The following is a 21525-nucleotide window of genomic DNA, read 5'->3' on the forward strand; positions in this document are numbered from 1 at the left end:
ATATATTTGTATATATATAGCGATCATCAGACAACTATATATATATATATATATATATATATATATATATACGCTGCTCATGCAGGGAGGCCTTAAGTGGTCTAAATTGCCTCAATTGTTCCAATGTTTTCACCACACGTACTTCCATTCATCCTTGTCAACATCCAAGCCACAAAAGAACCAGCTATATAGCTTGATAATTACATATCAAGAGAGATGTTCCCTGATGCTTTTTGGTACTTCTCCTGAGATAGGAGAACACTTAGGCGGATTGATATAGAACTTAATAAGAGTACGCCACCATAACGGATACAAATCTTGTTTGTGGACACCGCCCTCTGTTAATATCTCGTCTACGAGAACAAACAATGTTAACCGAACGCAAATATCTACAATTACAACATACGTTATAACAAGTTTAGGGACAGACCTGTTTATACTTGGAATGTATACATATTGTTACTATCGTGTATTTGCTGTTTTCCAAACAAACAAAAGAAATTCTGTCAATTTTTTATTATTGACGAAAGTCAAGGAATTCGACAGTGTAATTGATATACATATGTGATCTGTTGGCTCATGCTGTTGCTTTTGGTCGGGATAACGATATAATTCGTGTTGGTCTTAAAAACAGATCTTTTGTATTTGATACCGGTTTTCTGGTGGATGGGAGTCAATTTCGTGTAAAGGATATCATTTATAAATAACTTTTCTCCCAAACATTGCGGGATTTTTGTGCTTTTTTTATGTTAGAAGAACTTTGGTGATTTTTAGCTGTATAGAACAACTACGTTTTTCTTTGGTGGTTGTTAACATTTGTATTTTGCGCTGGAAACACAAGATAATTTCGCGAAAGGTAAAGTGACTCCCGGACACTCTTTCTATAGATGAAGGTCAACCATTTTCTTTACAGAAGCATGGCGTACTATGGAAATAAATATAACATATTAGAAAGTTATAACGATTCGATTGAATACGACTGCCAATTAGCTGTCCCTGATGATACCAGATGGTTTTTAATATTAGGATTTTGTGTTATCATGTTAGTCACTCTTAGTGGTAACTTTATCGTCATTCTAGTTCTGGGAATCGTCACAAATTTAAAAAATGACCTTAACAACTACCTTCTTAATTTGGCCGTAGCAGACTTATTAGTGGCGACTTTTTGCATGCCGGCAAAAACGTTTTATATGATGTCTGAAAACTGGGTTTTGGGGAAAGCTGCCTGTTCCTTGTTCATCTCAGTACAACATGTAAGTCGGGTTCGTTTCTTTTTCTCTAGAGAATACACTAGGCCCATATATTCCATATATAATAGTATGTTAGACAGTAACATCCAAATATCTACTAGTAAATGTGACAGTCAACGCGATCGTCAAATTTGCTAATGGGATAACTTGACATGTTACCTTAGCAACCATGTGCCGATGGGCACGACGATAACGCCAGACATCATTTTTAAACAAAAAAAGAGAATACCTCTGAAAATATCTGCTTTAATACTGACACAATGTGTTCCAAAAATATAATACAAACGAAGCTGAAAATGAAATAAGTGACAAAAAAGGGGGCGGTATGGACTTTGTCTTGGTGTCCGAACTTTCCAAACCACTAGGCTATGGACGCTGATTGTATGTCCAGAGGTTCGAAACCGGTAAGGAAGGTCCCAATTCCACTATATATATATATATATATATATATATATATATATATATATATATATATATATATATATATATATATATATATATATATATATATTTATATTTATATATATATATATATATATATATATATATATTATGGATCAAGTCATAATCTTCCAAAGCCGAGTAACCTTGCAGATTGAAAAAGACCTGCATCTAAACTTAATTTAATCTATTAAAGAGAGAATAGGATTGCAGTAGCTTTCCAAGTAACAAAAAAATGGATCCAGGAGTTTTCTGGGACAAGTATTGGTAGATATCGGTATACGATCGCAATAGCGATGTATAAGAAAACATAGGTTAAGAGGTAAATCAAAACTACAGAATGAAATGGTTCCCCCGATTGAATAAGGAGCGTTATTGAAGAACTTAGTACAGAGCCGTATATGTCTTACACATCTGACTTAGCATGCTTTGACTCCAGTTTGTTTCTATTTAAAGCCAACGCTATCCCTATCAACATAATGGTACTACCATAGCTTCAGGTACATGGACTGTTGCATAGGGGATTACCATAGGGGATTTCAATAGGGGATTTTCTGTATCAAACGCAACATACTTTAACATTTAAAAACATGTTAACTTCATAAAATTTCAACATTTACTAATTTAAGAGTACAATTTTAATGTTCTTTAGATGATTTGATTCTACCTGTTGAAGTTTTTTTTCTTTCTAACACTGACAAATAGTGCAGACCCTAAGATTTTAGTAATACTATAGCAACCTTTTTGAGAATGACAGTGTGCCGTCGCTGGCCAAAGGATTTGTAACAACGGAGCACTCGGCTATAAGTACAACATTTCTGTATGTTGCCGTGCTTGACGAATCTAACCGTAATAGTTATTACCTACTCTGCAATCCGCGGTCCCACTCACAAGTTTGCAAGGTCGGTAAGAATGACTCCATTTTTTACCCTTTCGGGAAACCAAACTGGGTGGAAAGGAATGCCCGCGGACAAGACGTGCTAAGCTTTAGTAAGAAAATGTCAAAGAAAGGGCCTTCTACGACTATTAAGACACTCTTTCATATAACAACCGTTTTCAGTATTCCCAGAAAGACATTTAAATATATCAATTTTTGACGGAATTAGCTGTGCGATGTTCGCCTTGATACATTATTACTTATAACTATAGCAAACAGAAGGACATAATACTTAAACTAGCACTATATAGTGTATAGCTGCAGACCAAAATAGCGCGTGATTTGTGTAAGTCGTTAGGTGGCGGGAAAACGCTACAAGCAAATCTTAATCTTCTTTACGTCTTCGGAGAATTAAAATCGAGGTCTTTGAAGGGTGAAGATATAGCTCAGAGAAATTCCCAGGAAGAGCATGCCGTATGAGATGTGCAGCAGATAAATCAGTGATAACAATCGACATGTTAGAGCAAACAAATTGTGAGTTTCTCAGTAGAGGCGGCCAAGCAGTAGAAGATTGATAACCTATAGTTTGTTCACCATGATAATCCTTATTCGGGTCTAGAGGGATTGATACCATTAAAGTATTCAAATTCTTATTTGTATATAGATTTACTACAAACGTTTGCATTTTTTCTTATTGCTTTAATAACAGTGACATTTGAACACTTCGGTATATGTACAAACATATAGGCTTCAACACACGTATATAACACTTGTGTTGCCTCCCGTTGCAGGCCCGTAGCCAGGAATTCTGAGATGGGGCTGCACCGACAATCAAAGGAGGGGCACCATCAGTTTAAGGAGGGCACCAGCAATTTAAGGAGGGGCAAAATACTCCTGTGTGTCCTGTAAATTGTGGAGCTTTTGTACACGCTGCACGTCGGTGGCACTGATGGCCGGGCAGCGGCACAATAAGTCTGCAATGTCCCATGTGCCCCGACCTGGCTACGGGCATATTCCGTTGTGTTACCATCAGAAGTATAATGAGTATATGTATTCAAACTCGAACACACGAAGGTACAAACACACACACATATATATAAATACACACAAGAACTAACCGCTAACTAACTAACCGCTTCACAAGGTCAATAGACTAAAAATATGTATGTAGAATCATTACTTGCACACTGAATATATGTTACTTGTATTATCATGTTATTTAAATCTCTGTAACTATTATCTTGCTTTTTTGCAAATAATGGCGGGTGGTTTCTGCATCATCATCTACGTAAGATAAGCGCGGAACGAATATTCATCGATTTTGGATATAATCTTAGTATGCCTATGTAATAAACATTATATGCAGAGGGCCAATTATACATAGGCTATTTCGTTCAATTACCAAAGATGAACTAGCAATCAGCCCGGTTTCTTTGCTTCGTATTAAGTTTGCATATAAGTTATATTGTAAATATATTATCACACTGTATGGGACAAAAACAATATATTACGGAATCGCATAAGTCCCATCGCATCTCGGCCTTTTTGGTTAAGACCATGTGTATATAGTATATGATCTTTCTGGCTCAGATACACAACACACAGAAGATCGACCACCAATCCATAACTGATATCATATGTAATATTTATTCCCTTTCGGGTTATTGTTTTTTTTTTATGTGATGGCACTTATATTTTTCCATACGCCCTGCATGGTGAAGATATAACGCGAAATAATTTCTCGCTGTCCTGTGGTAGAACAAATTTTTAACATCATCAATATTATTTATTTGATATATCGTATAAGGAAGACTGGCATATAAATTAAGAAAATAAACCAAGAAAAATAAAAATTATGTATAGGTCTAAATGAAATCAAAGAGCTGGCTAGCTAATGATTCTTACAAATCTGGAAGATATTAATTCGTGAATGGAACAGGCTTGACAGAACAAAGGTGCATGTAGAGAGTCGGGTCTTGTCGGTAAATATGTCACTGAGCCCCTTTTGAAGTCATCATTTCAATTTTTTCTTTATGTAGCCTATATACTTTGGACATGAGAATGTATTATTCTTTTTCCCATATTTCCCCGGTACCCTAATAATTAACCCAGGGGCTTGCCGAGGTTGTAGTCCCCTCCGCTCCCCTGGCCCACTATCCTCCATCTCATCAGGCCCGTAGATAATGTTTTCTTTTGGGACAAGTAATAAGATAACATAGCATTCTTCGATCATACGAATCGTATGCACTCTAGTATATAAGCTTTCTGGTCACTTCGCCCAACAACCATTTAGCCCAACTGCCATTTCGCCCAACTAGCATGGTCATTTCGCCCAACCAGCCTGGTCACTTCGCCCAACCAGCCTGGTCATTTCGCCCAACAAGCCTGGTCATTTCATCCAACCTTGATTAAATATTATACTTCAATAAAGAAACGTTCGGGAATTGTTAACGTTACAGGAATCTTGAAGTCCTTTAGTTTTTATAACTTTAGTAAGAAAACGTTCGGGAATTGTTAACGTTACGGGATACGAACCGAATATTAAGGAAAGTTGAATTGATTAAATATAATACTTCAATATTACGGACAGGTTTTATATTTAATTTTTTTTTCAATTTAATAAGGAAACGTTCGGGAATTGTTAGTCGGTAAGATGGATCAGTGTTTTAGGGGTTAGGTTTGATAGGTTTTTATGGAGACCAATTTCCCTTTGTTTGTATAACATTAGATTAACACTATGTAGAACTAGATAAACACATAACTGCTGTGAACAATACCCTTGATTAATGCCTGGCGGACTTGATAAACGCTCGACTGAATATGAGTAAAAAAAATGGTTGGGCGAAATGACCAACAAGGTAAGGTTGGGCGAAATGGCAGTTGGGCTAAGTGACCAGCTTCCGTATAAAATACCCAATACCGGGTAACGCCATGCGGCTGAGAGGGGACGAAGGAGCCCCAGAATCCCTCCTGAATTACTCCTTATAGTTCACTCTTTTGTTTTTCTCTCTCTCTTTTTCTTTTGTTCCCCATTACAGACAGTCTTGATGGTTAGTGCTCTTACACTTACCATGATTGGCATAGATCGGTACACAGCAGTTACAAACCCTCTACAGAGCAGACGAAATGGTTCACGAAGTAAATTCAATATCATCATTATTTGGATGATTTCATCTTTCTTCGCCCTCATACCTGGTCTGATCAGTCATGCTAGAAAGGTTACACTGTGCGGCCAAGAGATAACTACATGCGGTGATAACTTTCGAAGTTTAACCACAGTTGAAATGTACTATCAAATGTTATTGATAATCTGTGAAACAATCATCCCTCTCTCTATTCTCGCTTATACGTACTCTGTGGTCTGCCTTAAACTATGGGGCAGACGACTCCCTGGCAACGCCGACCAGAACAGAGATTTAACAGTTATACGAACAAAGAAAAAGGTAAGATTTGCACCACTATGCATGAGACTCGGTTTTTTGCATACCCAGTACATGCTTTTGTAATGTATATAGTGTCGTAGTATAGTATTTATAAAATAATCACATTCCGCATGCACGGCATCCCTAACTAGAACGACAACGAATATTACTCGTCGGTTTGAATGTATATAACAAATATAATTTCCTTTGCTCCCTTTTTTTTCCAACAAATATAATAATTGCAAGAAAATAAGCTTCATCTAATTCGAGTTCCCCTCTAAACAATATCATGTTGGTACCAAGGTTCCTAATCTTAATGTATGTTAGAAAAATCTGACTACATGAATGTGCCCATGATTTAGTTTAAATACTTTTTGATTTATTTGTGTTCATATTTCAAATGATAGTTTTAAAATCCACTAAAGGCTCAGGAATAACCTTGATGCAGATCCTGATATTAATGACGGAATTAAGTTAATTATATACTACTAGATAATATCTTTAAATGCTTTAAGAAAGAAAGCTCTGTATAGTTGTACGGTAATGAATGAAATAAAGGTACACAAAAAATTATTTTCATAAGACGACGACGAGTTTACAAAGCCTTACTATGACAAGAAACGCCACATAGTGTTTCCTGAAAGATTCAGTGCCGGGTTCATCTTCTGTGGAGCCATCCCCTTCCCCCTCCTCCCCCCCCCCCCCATTTACTCAAAAATGGAAGGGAAACACAAACATATAAGATTGACAGATTAAATCACGCTCTTTATTTACCTTTTTCTCTAAGTTATTATTTTGAGAAGATCTTATCATAATCCGTGGGGCTCATCCGACCAACGTTCAACCAACCCTTCCCCTATCCCCCCCCCTCCCACACCCCTATTTTACTTCCTTATCATCTACGATTCTTAAACAAATGATCGTATTTACACGCAGACAATTAAGATGTTGGTGGCTATCGTGATCCTCTTCGCCATATGTCTAGTGCCCATGCAGCTGTACCATTTTGTGTGGATAACCTCTCTGAGATCACTTGCCGTGGAGAACAGCGGGCTGCTCTTCACCCTTTATTTCATCTCTCATTGGCTTAGTATGATTCACAGCGGTATCAACCCAATCATATATGGATTCATGAATGAAAACTTTCGGGTAAGTCAGTTTCGACTGCAATTTTTCCTTTTTTTTTCCTTTTCTTCCTTTATTTTTTATCCCATTCTAATTTCTCATATCCCTTTCGCCGCCTGAAATAAATCTTTGATTTTTCACAGAAAATGCTCTATAGTCACCATTTATTTTTTTGAAACACTAGTGATAAAATTAAGAAGTTTGCATTTCCATCAAATATCTACTCACTATCTACATACTTGTACACCCCTTACATCAATGAAACTCAAAAATGAGAAATGAATGGTATAGGAATGGAATCTGTTGCATGGCAGTGAGGCAAGGAATCGGTGGTTGGGAGGGGACGGGAGCGAATGGAAGGGCAGGGATGATATTGCTGCTGAATAATAATGGAGTTTTTCATCTGTTAACGTAAATTGCTGTCTTTTCTCAAAATGGAGTCAAATTAATACAGAGTGACAGAGTGCATTGACGATGCAGATTGAATATTTCGTACTCATATTGACTTGGTAAACAACACATATATGCAGTGGTCAACGGACATATGTTTACAGCGTACGTGATAAGAGTGTTCACAACTTATACTTATCTTTTACGGTATACGGTAGACGAATGATTCGCATACCCACCCCTACCCCACACCACAAGCAAACACTCGTACACGAATTCTTGGCAACGACACTGCGACCTCCCCCGGCCCCCCCCCCAACCACGCACAAACACACATAGTCAGGCATACAGAAACATAACAACATAACGTCGTCAATTATTATATAATGTTACCATGACTGTCTGAGTTTCGCTTCTTTTTATATGTATATATATATATATATATATATATATTCCTAGCCAATACCCGATACATTAAAGTTGACAATGGTCACAACTCTATGCATGTGCTCGTGGGTCGTTCTACCGTCACCGTCGGGCACACTTGAGCCAATACCCGCTTGATTTTTTTTGTTTTTGTCAACGTCTTCTTTAACGAAGTCAAAACTATGCATGTGTTCGCGTGTCGTTCTGCCGTCTCCGTCGTTACCATGACTGTCTGAGTTTCGCTTTTTTTTATATGTATATATATATATATATATATATATATATATATATATATATATATATATATATATATATATGTATATATATATATACACATATATATACATATATATATATATATATTTATATATATATATATTTATATATATATATATATATTCCTAGCCAGTACCCGATGTTGACAATGGTCACAACTCTATGCATGTGCTCGTGGGTCGTTCTACCGTCACCGTCGGGCACACTTGAACCAATACCCGCTTGATTTTTTTTTTTTTCGTCAACGTCTTCTTTAACGAAGTCAAAAACCTATGCATGTGTTCGCGTGTCGTTCTGCCGTCTCCGTCGGGCACACTCAAATATATATATATATATATATATATATATATCTATATATATATATATATATATATATATATATATATATATATATATATATATATATATGTGTGTGTGTGTGTGTGTGTATATATATATATATAGATAATGTTCATTTATAGTTATTCGTGGATAGAAGTTGAAAGGAATATCCAATTATGAATACAGTTAATAATTAATCTAGATAACATTTAAATCGATAATAATTTCATGGCCCAAAGATGCATGCAATCATATTTTAAAATTCGTCGAGAAGATGAATATTTTGAAAGATGTATAAGTACTGAAGCATTTTTTTACTTATATTATATCTATAGAGACGGAGAGTACTGGGAACTATTTAATTTACTGTACTTACACATATCACTACAAAGGCATGCAGTATTTGGAGAAACGATCTTCAATAAAGTCATATCGTTGAGTACATTCTTGCCATGAATTGCAGTTCTCATCCAACATTACTTAGTACAAAAGGCCTCCTAGTCTGGGATATGGATTCGGACCCGTAAATCCATGTGGAATTAATATTTTACATATTAACCGACTCATACATATGAGAAGGAATGAGGGATTTGAGATTGATTCCACTGTCCGATTTTTGTCGGACGTTGCGAGCGTTAGGTTAAAGATGGCCTACAGCCTTGCAATTAAAATCGAATCTTACATCAGCGGTTTGGTTTGGTTCAAATGGGTCTTTTCTATATACAGTAATCAGGGAAAGAAATCTGTTTGTCCTTCGAGGACTTCGACACTTTCTGTTCTTAGAAACTAGCAAGTCAGAAGATTTGATCAGTGATCTCCAGTGGACTCACAGATGACATAGTTTGGGATTAAGATGTCAAATAATTTCGCTAAAGTGTTAAATTATTCTCCCGTAGTTTTTCCTTCATTAATAACAAAACTGGCAAAACTGATTCGTAATTAGGTAAAGAAAATATCTATGCCTCCATAGAGAGCATCTTATGTGATAATTTTTCATATATTATGCAACTATTCTCTCTGCAGGGATAGTGAAACATTTTGTCAAAAGACTTAAATATTGCAATAATCCTTATCGGTGATTTCATTGCTGGTGCATGCCCACTGGTGAGTATTGACAATTATGGCTATAATGGAGTGAATGGAGCTGAAACTCTCTGAATCGTCTGGTACTGACTTAGTTTTATTCTTGGCAATAGTCTTCTCCTCTATTAGTCCGGTAAAAGAGTAGAATATTTCACAGCGAGGAATTACAAAGGCCCTGCAGGGGTCTTCCTGTTGTGGGTTTGTTTGTTATTGTGTGTACGTGTGTGGGTGTGTTTGTTTGTTTTATGTTTTGTTACTTCAAGCGGTACCCAAGCTATAGTCGACCTACAATGATTTGCATTGCTATGTATGGGATATATATAAAAGATCGATTTTTCACCGGAAATTTATAAAAGATCTACGCAAAGTGGTGCTTTAACTTTAATGTGTTTTATATATGATATGGTGGCCTCTTTTCAGGCTGATGTAATGAAGCTTGTCCGTTGTTCAGTTCCATGCCTGAGATCGCACAAGCATCGAAGAGGGCGCAATAGAGGTTACCGTCTCAATAGAACGTCAACATCTGTTGTCACCAAGCAGGTAAACCACAAAAAACATTTTAGAAGTATAAATCCAATCAGAATCCAATTCCTTTAGAAATGTATAATCGTAAATTATCACACTACGAACTGAGAAGTATATCCATCCTAGTGACAAGACCTATTATTAAAACTTCGTTAATTTGGTTTGTTGGTTTGCTCCTTTTTTCTTTTTCTTTTCCATGATACTCAAAAATTAAATACTAGTCGGAAAATTGTATTTTGAAGGTACTTTAAAAGATGCCAGTAAAAGATGCTGTCGGAATAACAGTGATCTAGCTATCACTCTGAGAACCAATGAACCCTTCACACTGGCTAAAGCCATGGAAGGCATTTACCCCTTACCATTTCCCTAGTTTGGTAGGGTATGTGTTATTGCAAAGGTTTTTAGAGGCTCCATCACAGCTTGTTTGGTATTAATAATGGACAAGTCGGGAATGGTTGTATCTTCCTGCTGGTTGCACCCAAAAAACACTTGATCGTGTGTTGTTTAATATTGGAAAAATTAACAATATCGACATTGTGTATAGATATAATTAGGTTGTGTGTCTAGTTGAATTGGTTGCAGGCTGGACTAAGTTGTCAAACTCTTGTTCTGTTCAATCATTCCGATCTCTCATAACGTTTAAGTTGTATATTCGTCTATGGGCATTCAGTATAATGCATCGGATTATAACTTACACAGGGGCATATCCAGGAGTTGGTAAAGGAGGGGTTGGCCCTGGGGTGGTGGAAATCTAAAGTAAAATGTTACCAAATTGAACCTCGAATAATTCTTTCTCTGTCATATGCAGTCCATTATAACTTGAATATTTGTTTTTTAAAGTGAGGGTCGGGGAAGGGCGGGGTGTTTACCCTCCATACGACAGCTATAGTCCACTATGGTATCCGTGTTTTTGGGGTCTATTCGACTGCACTGTGAAATCGATGACTAAACTGTAGCACTATAGGACTATTTATTGGCTAGCCTTCGACTCTTTAAAGTTCATGTTTGCCATTTATAAATGTTTCTGACAAACTGAATGTAACCAGCAGCCCTTCCCTCACTCTCTACCACATTCCCTCCCGCCCTGCATGGATCAGGTTTCTTTCAGGATGGACCTAAGACACTGTAACGTTACATGCTGAAACAACGTGAAAACAGCCTAGCCCAACTCGTTGAACATCGTTCGCACAACTACTCTCTGCAGTAGCAATAATGTGGGTAACGAAAGCAGTAACACCTACTCTGTAAATCGGTGTACAATTCTTTCTTCTTCTTCTTCTCTTTCTTAAACAGAATTCGCAGACCTCCTCCAGCAGGGTAAGCAGTATCACTCGCAAGGAAAGTAGCGACTACCGGACTGTTCAGACCACTGTAGTTGAGGAAGACAGGATCTAACGGTCATCATTAAACACGTGCTGTTATGATTCTTTGTCAACGCTACTAAAAGTATCATTGTGCGCAAGCGCTCTACGAATTCGTTTTTCACAACGCAACCGCGTTTCCAGTTACTGCCAGTGTGGGATTTCAGTCTCGGTGTTTGCCATGCAGACACTGAATCTACCGTTCGACACATCGGCTGACTTATACAACACTACACGTAGTCTATTACACTTAGCATATTGTAATAGCATGAGAAGTTAAGAAACCTACATCTCAACGTTTCAATCAGTGGCGGAGAAACAGGTGGGGTTGGGGGTTTTTTAACCCCCCCCCCACTTTTTGAAGAGGGGGTTGGCCCACACAATCAACCCCCCCTAGTTTTTGCCAGTAATGTTCTGTTATAGCCTATGTTATGTGCTCCAAATGGCGTAATAAATCAAATTATTAAATTTGAAATTGTTAAAGTCATTTCAACCTTTTACCTGGTAGGCTACATCAACAATTAACGACCGAAAACCGAGTTAGAATTGACCCACACATTATTTCTAGCCCCTTTCCCCCACCTTGCGCATTGGAACTTGTAGCTCATAGCGCTAACTTCACACCACAACAGACATACACAAAATAACGTTTTGTTGCTGTTGAATAGCTTTGGAACTGTATACACTTGCCAACTTCAACGAGGTGAAGGAAGGAAAAGAAAAAGAAAAAAGAGAGAAAAGGAGAAAAGGATGGAGTCGAAAATATGGCAAGAAAACGGGAAGAGAAAGAGGAACAGTGACAAAATTATTCGAATTTGTAAAGCAAACAACAGATATCACATCATATCATTGAGCATGAAGTGGCGTTCCACGATAAACAGCCTCCAAACCATGGGCGCAGATCCTGGTGAGGACAGCGGGACGCGTCCCCACCAACTTTTTCAGTAGTGGGGACATGATATACCGTGTCCCCACCAATTTGTCTTGACCAATAGCTGCATTTCAAGTTCCCCTGTATTGAACTTTGGCGCAGTTTGATCCAGCATTGTGCAAATGACATGCAGCAGTTCTCATTTTATTGTATTTTATCCACATTGTTAAATATAGGACGGAAATCGCATTTGCGGCAGTCTATATTTGTTTTCTGGGAGAGGACCCCAGAACCATCGTATATACAAAAGTCTACTTGGATTATTTGTCCCCTGATTTTCTTTTTGCAGACGCCCATGTATTTCTCCAAACTAAATTTCTAAGCCATGAGATCTAAAACTTAAGGAGGTTTAGGAGCATCATTAGGTCTGGGAAGTGTTATTTCCGGCGATCTGGGAGGTATATTTGCCCCAAAAAATCGTACGCTACTCGCGAACCAATGGTCGCGCTCCGCTTAGATAGTGTCATAGAACAGACACGCGTCCCCACCATTATCCAAGACTGATCTGCGCCCATGCTCAAAACTGTCGATGTGTGTAGTATTCGGTTTCGGAAATATCTGGTATATTTTTATTTCCTTCAACGAAATTTTTTAGTAGCCGTCTGAATTTTCGAAAATTCCCTAACCAACATTCTTCATCATACTTCATCATACTCGTGCAATTTTGACCCGTCTGTTAGGGTTTGAAGGAGGTTTTTCTATATCGGTTTTGTGCAACATTATGGGTATGTTTTGAAGTGAATTTATTCACGAGAATTGTGAATTTTCAAATTCTGAACAGTGGGGCTGACGGATATTGTGGGCCGCGATGAAGAATCACCTACAAAAGCAATGATCCACAGGATATGTGATGAAGTCGAACATGATGTGTGACTGGTGACGAAGTTATAGATGAGAAAAAAAGTATTTGGAAAAAACTTGGTTCTCAGGCAAAAGTGTACATATAGTTGGTCAGTTTCAAGCCCGAGAAGTGCCATTTCCGGTGATCTGGGGGTACCAAAACCAGAAATTTGCTTGTACGCTGCGCGCCAACCAATGGTGGCGCTCCGCTTAGATAGTAATACGCCCCCCCCCCCCCCAGGTTAGAAAATCCTGCATACGCCACTGGTTAAATGCAGCTTTTCAAGGCCTGGGCAGTGCCATTTACTGCAATCTGGGAGGCAATATTTGCCAAAAAATTCTTGTGCACTTCGCGCCAACTTATGGTGGCGCTCCACTTAGATAGTGAGCCAGCAGTTATGACTTTTTATTTCATCAATGGCCACTGGTTTCAATGACAGGTGGTACGAAATTCATGCAATACTAATAGGGTTAGCCTGAATGAATTTGTCAATGTCATGCAGTAGCCTATGTGAGATTTTGTATAGCGCCGTAACATACCGTATCTCTTGTATTATATGCGGCTTTTCAATGTAGGCCGATAGGCTAGTAACCTGCCGTCCCCTCTTGACCTACACACCCACGCTCGCATATATAGTTGAAAATTCTGTCACACGTAACTGATCCGCCCACACTCCCCCCCCCCCCCCCCCTCATCCACTCACGCACACATAAAATCGCGGCACTATTGCAAGACTCACGCTCGTTTGACAATTCCAACAATGATTTCCTTGTAAGGTTCCAAACTTCTCACTCACCATACCTCGTGCACAACAAACCTTCAGTATAAGTTATAACACGTACGTAAATTGCAGGCAAAAGCATCTTTCCAATCAGACTGATAAGATATACATCAATAAATATGGCAGAAACTACACCATACCAAGAAAAAAGAAAGGAAAAAAAACCTGACACGTGCATCGAACTCCCAAGGAATTATCTTTTTGAACGGTGACTATAAAGGAGTGAACAGGGAAAGGCTGTGGCAGAATAAACCAAGTCTAGCCGACTTTGTTCGGGAAAGGATGAATTAAAGTGGAATTATACAGTTATAAAGCTTCCAGGTATAGTATACTGATAATACTATAAATCAACTCCTCGAGTTGGTGCACGGATCCGTAACGGAAACATGAAATTGTGTCTCGACCAGCCCGGGTGTATTGTTTTTAATTTATATGCCTCTACTTGCTATTTATGACATTTTATATAATGTTTTTTTCATAACAAGTTAATGACCCAAGTCAAATATTCTCAAGATGCTATTCTAAACTCCCATTATTCGCGCAAATATACGGTTACAAAATATGACATGGTTGGTTTGTATCGTTATTGTGTTAACTTTGGATTCTAGTATTATATCCGTTACTAATGAAAGTGCAATGGTGCGTATATATATATATATATATATATACAAATATATATAAATATATATATTTATATATATATATATATATATATATATAGCTTACAGACATATTGTGTGGTGTATAGCTATAGAGTGTATGCGTGGCGGTGAACGCGAACCTCTCTACGATAATAGTTTCGGCCTGAAATAGTATAGTCTGAAATATATTTTACTCCTTCCATGGGCGTAGGCCTAGGCTCTCCCCGCCCCCATATTTATCTACCCCCCCATCCTCTACCCCCCCCCCCAAAAAGGAAGGAAGTCTAGCTACACCCCTGATTCAGTCTCAGGGAGGTCACACGCCGCCAGGGACGATGGGACACAAGACTGAAATCGCAAAAAATATGCTTGAAAAAAATATATATATCAACTTTGCATATACCGTATCCAAAAGTTCAGTATTTTAATGTTTAAAAACAAAAATCGAGGCACTTTTTAACTACATTTTGTTTTTCAATTGGGACATTTAAGAAGAAAATCAAAGAGCACTTTTCTAATGACAAACATGGGTTTATGAACAGAGCCGCTCTCAAGAATATTTTAGTCACGATACCAAAGGCTCAGTTACATTTGCAATCGTGATGGTGTGTGTATGTATGTGCGTCTATATGTTTGATGCTTTGTCAACGTGATAACTGATTCCTGATACCTTTCTTTATATGTAGCTGCATTAGTCAATAGATAATCCTCTTCATTTTGGTTTGCACATGTCCACGTATATTAACATGTATATATGGGTTACCATGCACAATTTGAATATGTTTAGGCAACGTAACCCCTATAACGTTTTCGTTTTCTGGTAACACAACTAGAACAGATTCATCCCTCTGAACGCGAGGAAGGGTACCGTAGTTTCCTGGTTTGAAATACATAAGACACACACATACATACACTGACATCTTTTTCTTGAATTTCCTCTTTCTTTTTTTTCTCTCTCTATTTCTTTATATAACTTCTTTGTCAACCTCAAAAAGGGCCGGGCACATTTACATAGCAAAATGCCACCATGATCATAAAAGAATTGTGTACTTTAAAATGGCGGTAATATTACTATAGATAGTAATCTATATATGAATGTATTATCATATTAAACAAGCAAACTTTGTCAAAAATCTTTAAGCATAAATTAAGAAATACTAGCCTAAGATCAAATCTTGTGCCTCACTGCATGGTGGGATGGAATTCATAAAACTGATATGAAATTAGCTAAAAAAATATTCGTTTAAATTTAAGTCCCTTTAATCTTATATCTTTATTGTTTTATTTTCCCGCATTGCTGGCACAGAAACTTGCATATATAAGAACTACAGGTCAAAAAAGAAGAATAAACTAGAAATTCGGTCTGTGCCCTTTTCACATGAAATTTCTATCTAACCTATTTCTTTCTTTTTTCTTTTCTTTTCTTTTGACCTAAGAGAGATCTCCAAGCATCGTTAAACTGTTGCCAGCCGTTATATTCTTCTATAAATAACAATAATATTATAACATGATACAGGACAGGCCAACAAAACAGTAAAAAAAAGGGGGGGGGGGGATTAAAGGTACAATAATATGTAAATGAGTGATAAACTTCCTAGACCGAGGTCAGCAAACTACTGCAGTATGCAATCCATAATGTCATATATACTGGTGATAAAATTGGCGTCCTATGGCCATTTAGATTATGTTGTTTACCGAACTCTTTATCTGTTATTTCGAATTATTGTCGTATATTGAATTTCTAATTACAGAAGAAGTATCCTTGTACTGTTTCTTCATCGGGCCATATATTCAAGATTTGTGCGTAGTTTGCAAAAACTTCCATTGTATTTATAACTCCATAACTGGCATCCAAACACGGGCAGTAATTGCATCGAAAGGGGGGGGGGGGGGGTAGTTAGACTTGTATTGAGGCGGCCGAGTGATATTCTAGTCGGCAGGCATGATCTTGTTTCTATAAGAAAATATGTTTATATATTTCTGACAAGTTTTGGGTGCATTACAGGTATTTGGAGTGCATAGGCCTCCCCCCCCCACCCCCCACGTGGCTCTTCAACATGGCATTGCATTCTGGTTAAAATGTTTCTTCAACTACTGATTTTTTATTCCTCTTGGTAGATATGGCTATGCTAATGCTGATTCTAAACTATATGAATTAAGTTTATATTTTGAACTATAACATTCACATCATTTTATTCAGCTATACGAAAAAAAGAGAAGGAATCGTATATGGTTTTACCCTCCAATAACATCACAAATTGACAAAATGGCGCCCTGTCGAGACTTTTACTCTATGATTTATCCCGAATGAAGCAAGATTTGTCTATTATTTTGGGGTATTTGTTCATCGTCACCGTCACAGACAGGGGCGCAAACATGTCTATTTCAGGGGGAGGGAGGGTTAGCCCATAATAAAATTAAGAGGGCCACCCCACCAACGGCAGAGAGAATATTAAAAACAAAATCTTGGTCTACTGAATATAAATATACAACGTATATAAACAGTTGAAAATTCTTAAACATTGTTTCAAAATGTGCAAAATATAGCACCATTTTGCATCAAAGCACCCTCCATATTACCAACGTTTATCAAAGGGGAGAAGTCTCCTTCCTTAAGACCAAACCCCTCGGGACGACATCAAATCTTATCCTCCAGAAACAAAAATAGTGGTTGTATCCCTGCTGTAAATATTACTCATCGACTACTTCATTAATGTGATTACATTTTCACATTTCGTCGCCCAGACACGTCTTCATATTAATATTGACTGGGAAACTCAAGATGATGACGATCACCTTCTTATCTCAAACAACGTTCTTTACTTTTCTCAAATAATCTCAAAAAAATGTTCTCAATGACAGGTTAAACACTCCCTATTGAATTAACATAGTCATCGTTAGCACAAATTAAATGTCTCCGAACGGGACTGAGGAATAGTAATAATGAAATATGACGAAATATATCAGGTAATTCAACTTACATGGTGGCAAAAAGTAACAGAATTTCGACAGCATTGCACGATCGCTATTGTCCATGCTGAAAGCTTTCAGCTGAGCTAAATATGGGACGTACGAAGTAAGTCCAAGTTTACCGTGTTGAGTTTACATCTGTATAGATACAGTTGTCACACATACAGACAGACAGAAACTTGTTTTCTATATATATATTAGCTACAGCCGATGACATTTCCCTTAATTCTATTCAATTGTCTGGAAAACCGATGACATTTATTTCCTATTGTTGACAACACGTGACAACTTGTGCCACCACTTGTGAACACATTATACGCACAACCTTATCACGCACGAACACACACTTACACACACACACACACGTCATAGTGTTTGTCAAGGGTTACGCGGTTGCTATCGTTGACAATGAAATTCGTTAAATTTCCCAATTCTTTAAAACATCTAAATAAATTAGTATAAATCAATTCATATTTATTCTTGGTTTTAATTTTTTTTATTTTCTTTTTTTAAATAACCTGACGATCATAGAAGCATAACAAATCTGTAAAGATCAAACCGATACATATGCTTTAGTTACTGAAACAGTGTGCAGATAACATCTTTTCTCTCCTTCTCTTCTTTCAAAGCGATAGTAATGTATAATCTGGGAGCTGTTATGCAGGCGCGTAGCCAAAGGGGGTGGGGCGAAGGGGCAGCCGCCCCCCCCCCCTTGAGCATATTTCTTATATATTTTTTTAATGGCTTGGGAAGTGCCATTTCCAGCGATCTGGGAGGCATTTTTCAGCCAAAATTTTCTTATACGCTTCGCGCCAACCCATGGTGGCGCTACGCTTAGATAGTTTGCAATGCCGAATCTACAGTTTCGCCCCTCCCTTGGCAAATTCCATGGCTACGCGCCTGCTGTTATGGAATATACAACTCCCTGGTATAATTAAGAAGAACGAATCACTCTGCAGGTGAGGAGACATCATCACCAACTGAAACCGACATGAACCCATGAACACTTTAAGTCCTGATCGGTGAAGGAATAATTCCCGACCCATTTGTTGGAGCAATAAATGTACGAGACAAACGTCTATATGGTATTGGCTATGTTAGCTCGAACGTCATGCATGAATCCCCTCCCAATTGCACTCATTGCCATAATATAGATTATTAAATCTTTGATTTCTTGCATGTATATGGTTCCGGAAAAGGCGAGAGAACATTTGTTTGAATTTTGTGACCTCTGATATTTGACACTATGACAACCCGGTGACCAGATATGCACCCACTAAGTATATTGGGCTTATACGGTTTAAGACCAGTTCACGACACACTCTCGTGTTAACACGCATACACACCAGTGGCGGAGAAACAGGGGGGGGGGGTTGGGGGGGTTTTAACCCCCCCCCCACTTTTTGAAGAGGGGGTTGGCCCACACAATCAACCCCCCCTAGTTTTTGCCAGTAATGTTCTGTTATAGCCTATGTTATGTGCTCCAAATGGCATAATAAATCAAATTATTAAATTTGAAATTGTTGAAGTCATTTCAACCTTTCACCTGGTAGGCTACATCAACAATTAACGACCAAAAACCTAGTTAGAATTGACCCACACATTATTTCTAGCCCCTTTCCCCCACCTTGCGCATTGGAACTTGTAGCTCATAGCGCTAACTTCACCCCACAACAGACATACACAAAATAACGTTTTGCTGCTGTTGAATAGCTTTGGAACTGTATACACTTGCCAACTTCAACGAGGTGAAGGAAGGAAAAGAAAAAGAAGAAAGAGAGAAAAGGAGAAAAGGATGGAGTAGAAAATACGGCAAGAAAACGGGAAGAGAAAGAGGAACAGTGACAAAATTATTCGAATTTGTAAAGCAAACAGCAGATATCACATCATATCAGTGAGCATGAAAATGGCGTTCCACGATAAACAGCCTCCAAACCATGGGCGCAGATCCTGGTGAGGACAGCGGGACGCGTCCCCACCAACTTTTTCAGTAGTGGGGACATGATATACCGTGTCCCCACCAATTTGTCTTGACCAATAGCTGCATTTCAAGTTCCCCTGTATTGAACTTTGGCGCAGTTTGATCCAGCATTGTGCAAATGACATGCAGCAGTTCTCATTTTATTGTATTTTATCCACAGTTGTTAAATATAGGACGGAAATCGCATTTGCGGCAGTCTATATTTGTTTTCGTATATACAAAAGTCTACTTGGATTATTTGTCCCCTGATTTTCTTTCTGCAGACGCCCATGTATTTCTCCAAACTAAATTTCTAAGCCATGAGATCTAAAACTTAAGGAGGTTTAGGAGCATCATTAGGTCTGGGAAGTGTTATTTCCGGCGATCTGGGAGGTATATTTGCCCAAAAAATTGTACGCTACGCGCGAACCCATGGTCGCGCTCCGCTTAGATAGTGTCATAGAACAGACATGCGTCCCCACCATTATCCAAGACTGATCTGCACCCATGCTCAAAACTGTCGATGTGTGTAGTGTTCGGTTTCGGAAATATCTGGTATATTTTTATTTCCTTCAACGAAATTTTTTAGTAGCCGTCTGAATTTTCGAAAATTCCCTAACCAACATTCTTCATCATACTTCATCATACACGTGCAATTTTGACCCGTCTGTTAGGGTTTGAAGGAGGTTTTTCTACATCGGTTGTCCATAGATGATATATTGTGCAACATTATGGGTATGTTTTGAAGTGAATTTATTCGCGAGAATTGTGAATTTTCAAATTCTGAACAGTGGGGCTGACGGATATTGTGGGCCGCAATGAAGAATCATAATCAGGATCCAAAATACTTTTTTTTTTAATTTCGGGTGTTATTTTGGGAAAATTGCCCCTGTCAATCTTGTTTCAGGCGCTACGTTAGAATGTTCGAGAGCTCTTTTATATTATTCGATGAAGAAAATGGCCTCATGCAGGCTATTATAGGCCTATACACATGCAATACACAATTACACATAGTTACATTCCTAGGTACCGATTAATAGGGCATCCAGGTGAAACGTGTATTAAGCATTACCCTTGTAACATGAGATTCTCAGCTGTTCGAGGGAACATGTAGGCATACTATAGTGTAGGCCTACTATAGGGCCTATATGAATACTATGAGGGTGCATATATGTACTATATCAATACCGTGGGCGCAATAATACATTTTGTTGTTATAGGGCCAATGAAGCTCACAGTCAACTATTCTTGCTTTATAAAGACGGTTTATTTGAAAAGATCGCACTGCGTTTATGGTAGGCGAGAAATGAAGCTAAAAAGAGCCGTACATTCACGATGATACATAAATGTAGGCATGAAAAAAATTCTTATCCCTGGCATTTGGTGGGGGGGATATGGTGTATTACATCCCCTCCACCCATTTTCATGGGGGATATATCCCCCTTCCCCCCCAGGATCACCGCCCATGCTACATCCCCCAAAATACAAATTTTCGCACGAATTATAAATAAAGTACGATATCTCAACCCCGTGCAGCCTATTATGTATGAGAAGAGATAAACTTTCACGCAGCTAGTATATATGACTCAAAACAGATCAATTGTGATGCTAATTAGAGATCGTATTTGATATTTTGTTGATGTAAATCTCGAGGGTGTTAAATGCCAGACAATGCAATTTGCCTTTGCCTTTGCCTTTGACGCTTTCGTTTAAATCTGAAATATCCATATTTTAGACAGTGTAATGTTTCCAAGCTTCCATCTCTGTGAGATATAAAATCATGTATCGAGTCAGGAAAATCTCTGTTTATGAATAAACTGAAGTGATTCGTGACATCTCTGCTACAAAATACAACAATGTCTCCACAGACCATTCCACGTTTTCTCTGCCCTTCAAGGCAGATT

At 38.0% G+C, this 21525-nt stretch overlaps 1 protein-coding gene and 1 long non-coding RNA gene across 3 annotated transcripts in view; one reads left to right on the plus strand and one right to left on the minus strand.

The window, feature by feature from the left end:
* The window catches only part of LOC139968671 (uncharacterized), a 32705-nt gene extending 21172 nt beyond the window's left edge, over positions 1–11533 (minus strand). For both annotated transcript variants that reach the window (XR_011793520.1, XR_011793521.1), the window contains exon 1: positions 11378–11533. This is a non-coding gene — a long non-coding RNA (uncharacterized lncRNA). The remainder of the gene's footprint in view (positions 1–11377) is intronic.
* On the plus strand, positions 46–11559 carry LOC139968670 (RYamide receptor-like). Its single transcript, XM_071972937.1, has 5 exons — positions 46–1253; positions 5607–6011; positions 6927–7139; positions 10032–10151; positions 11430–11559. Exons 1-5 carry the CDS (start codon positions 888–890, stop codon positions 11529–11531), a joined length of 1206 nt encoding a protein of 401 aa, XP_071829038.1. The 5' UTR covers positions 46–887; the 3' UTR covers positions 11532–11559.
* Positions 11560–21525: the final 9966 nt, after the last annotated feature.

The sequence above is a fragment of the Apostichopus japonicus genome, chromosome 6, assembly GCF_037975245.1.
Source record: "Apostichopus japonicus isolate 1M-3 chromosome 6, ASM3797524v1, whole genome shotgun sequence".
Classification (NCBI taxonomy): domain Eukaryota; kingdom Metazoa; phylum Echinodermata; class Holothuroidea; order Aspidochirotida; family Stichopodidae; genus Apostichopus; species Apostichopus japonicus.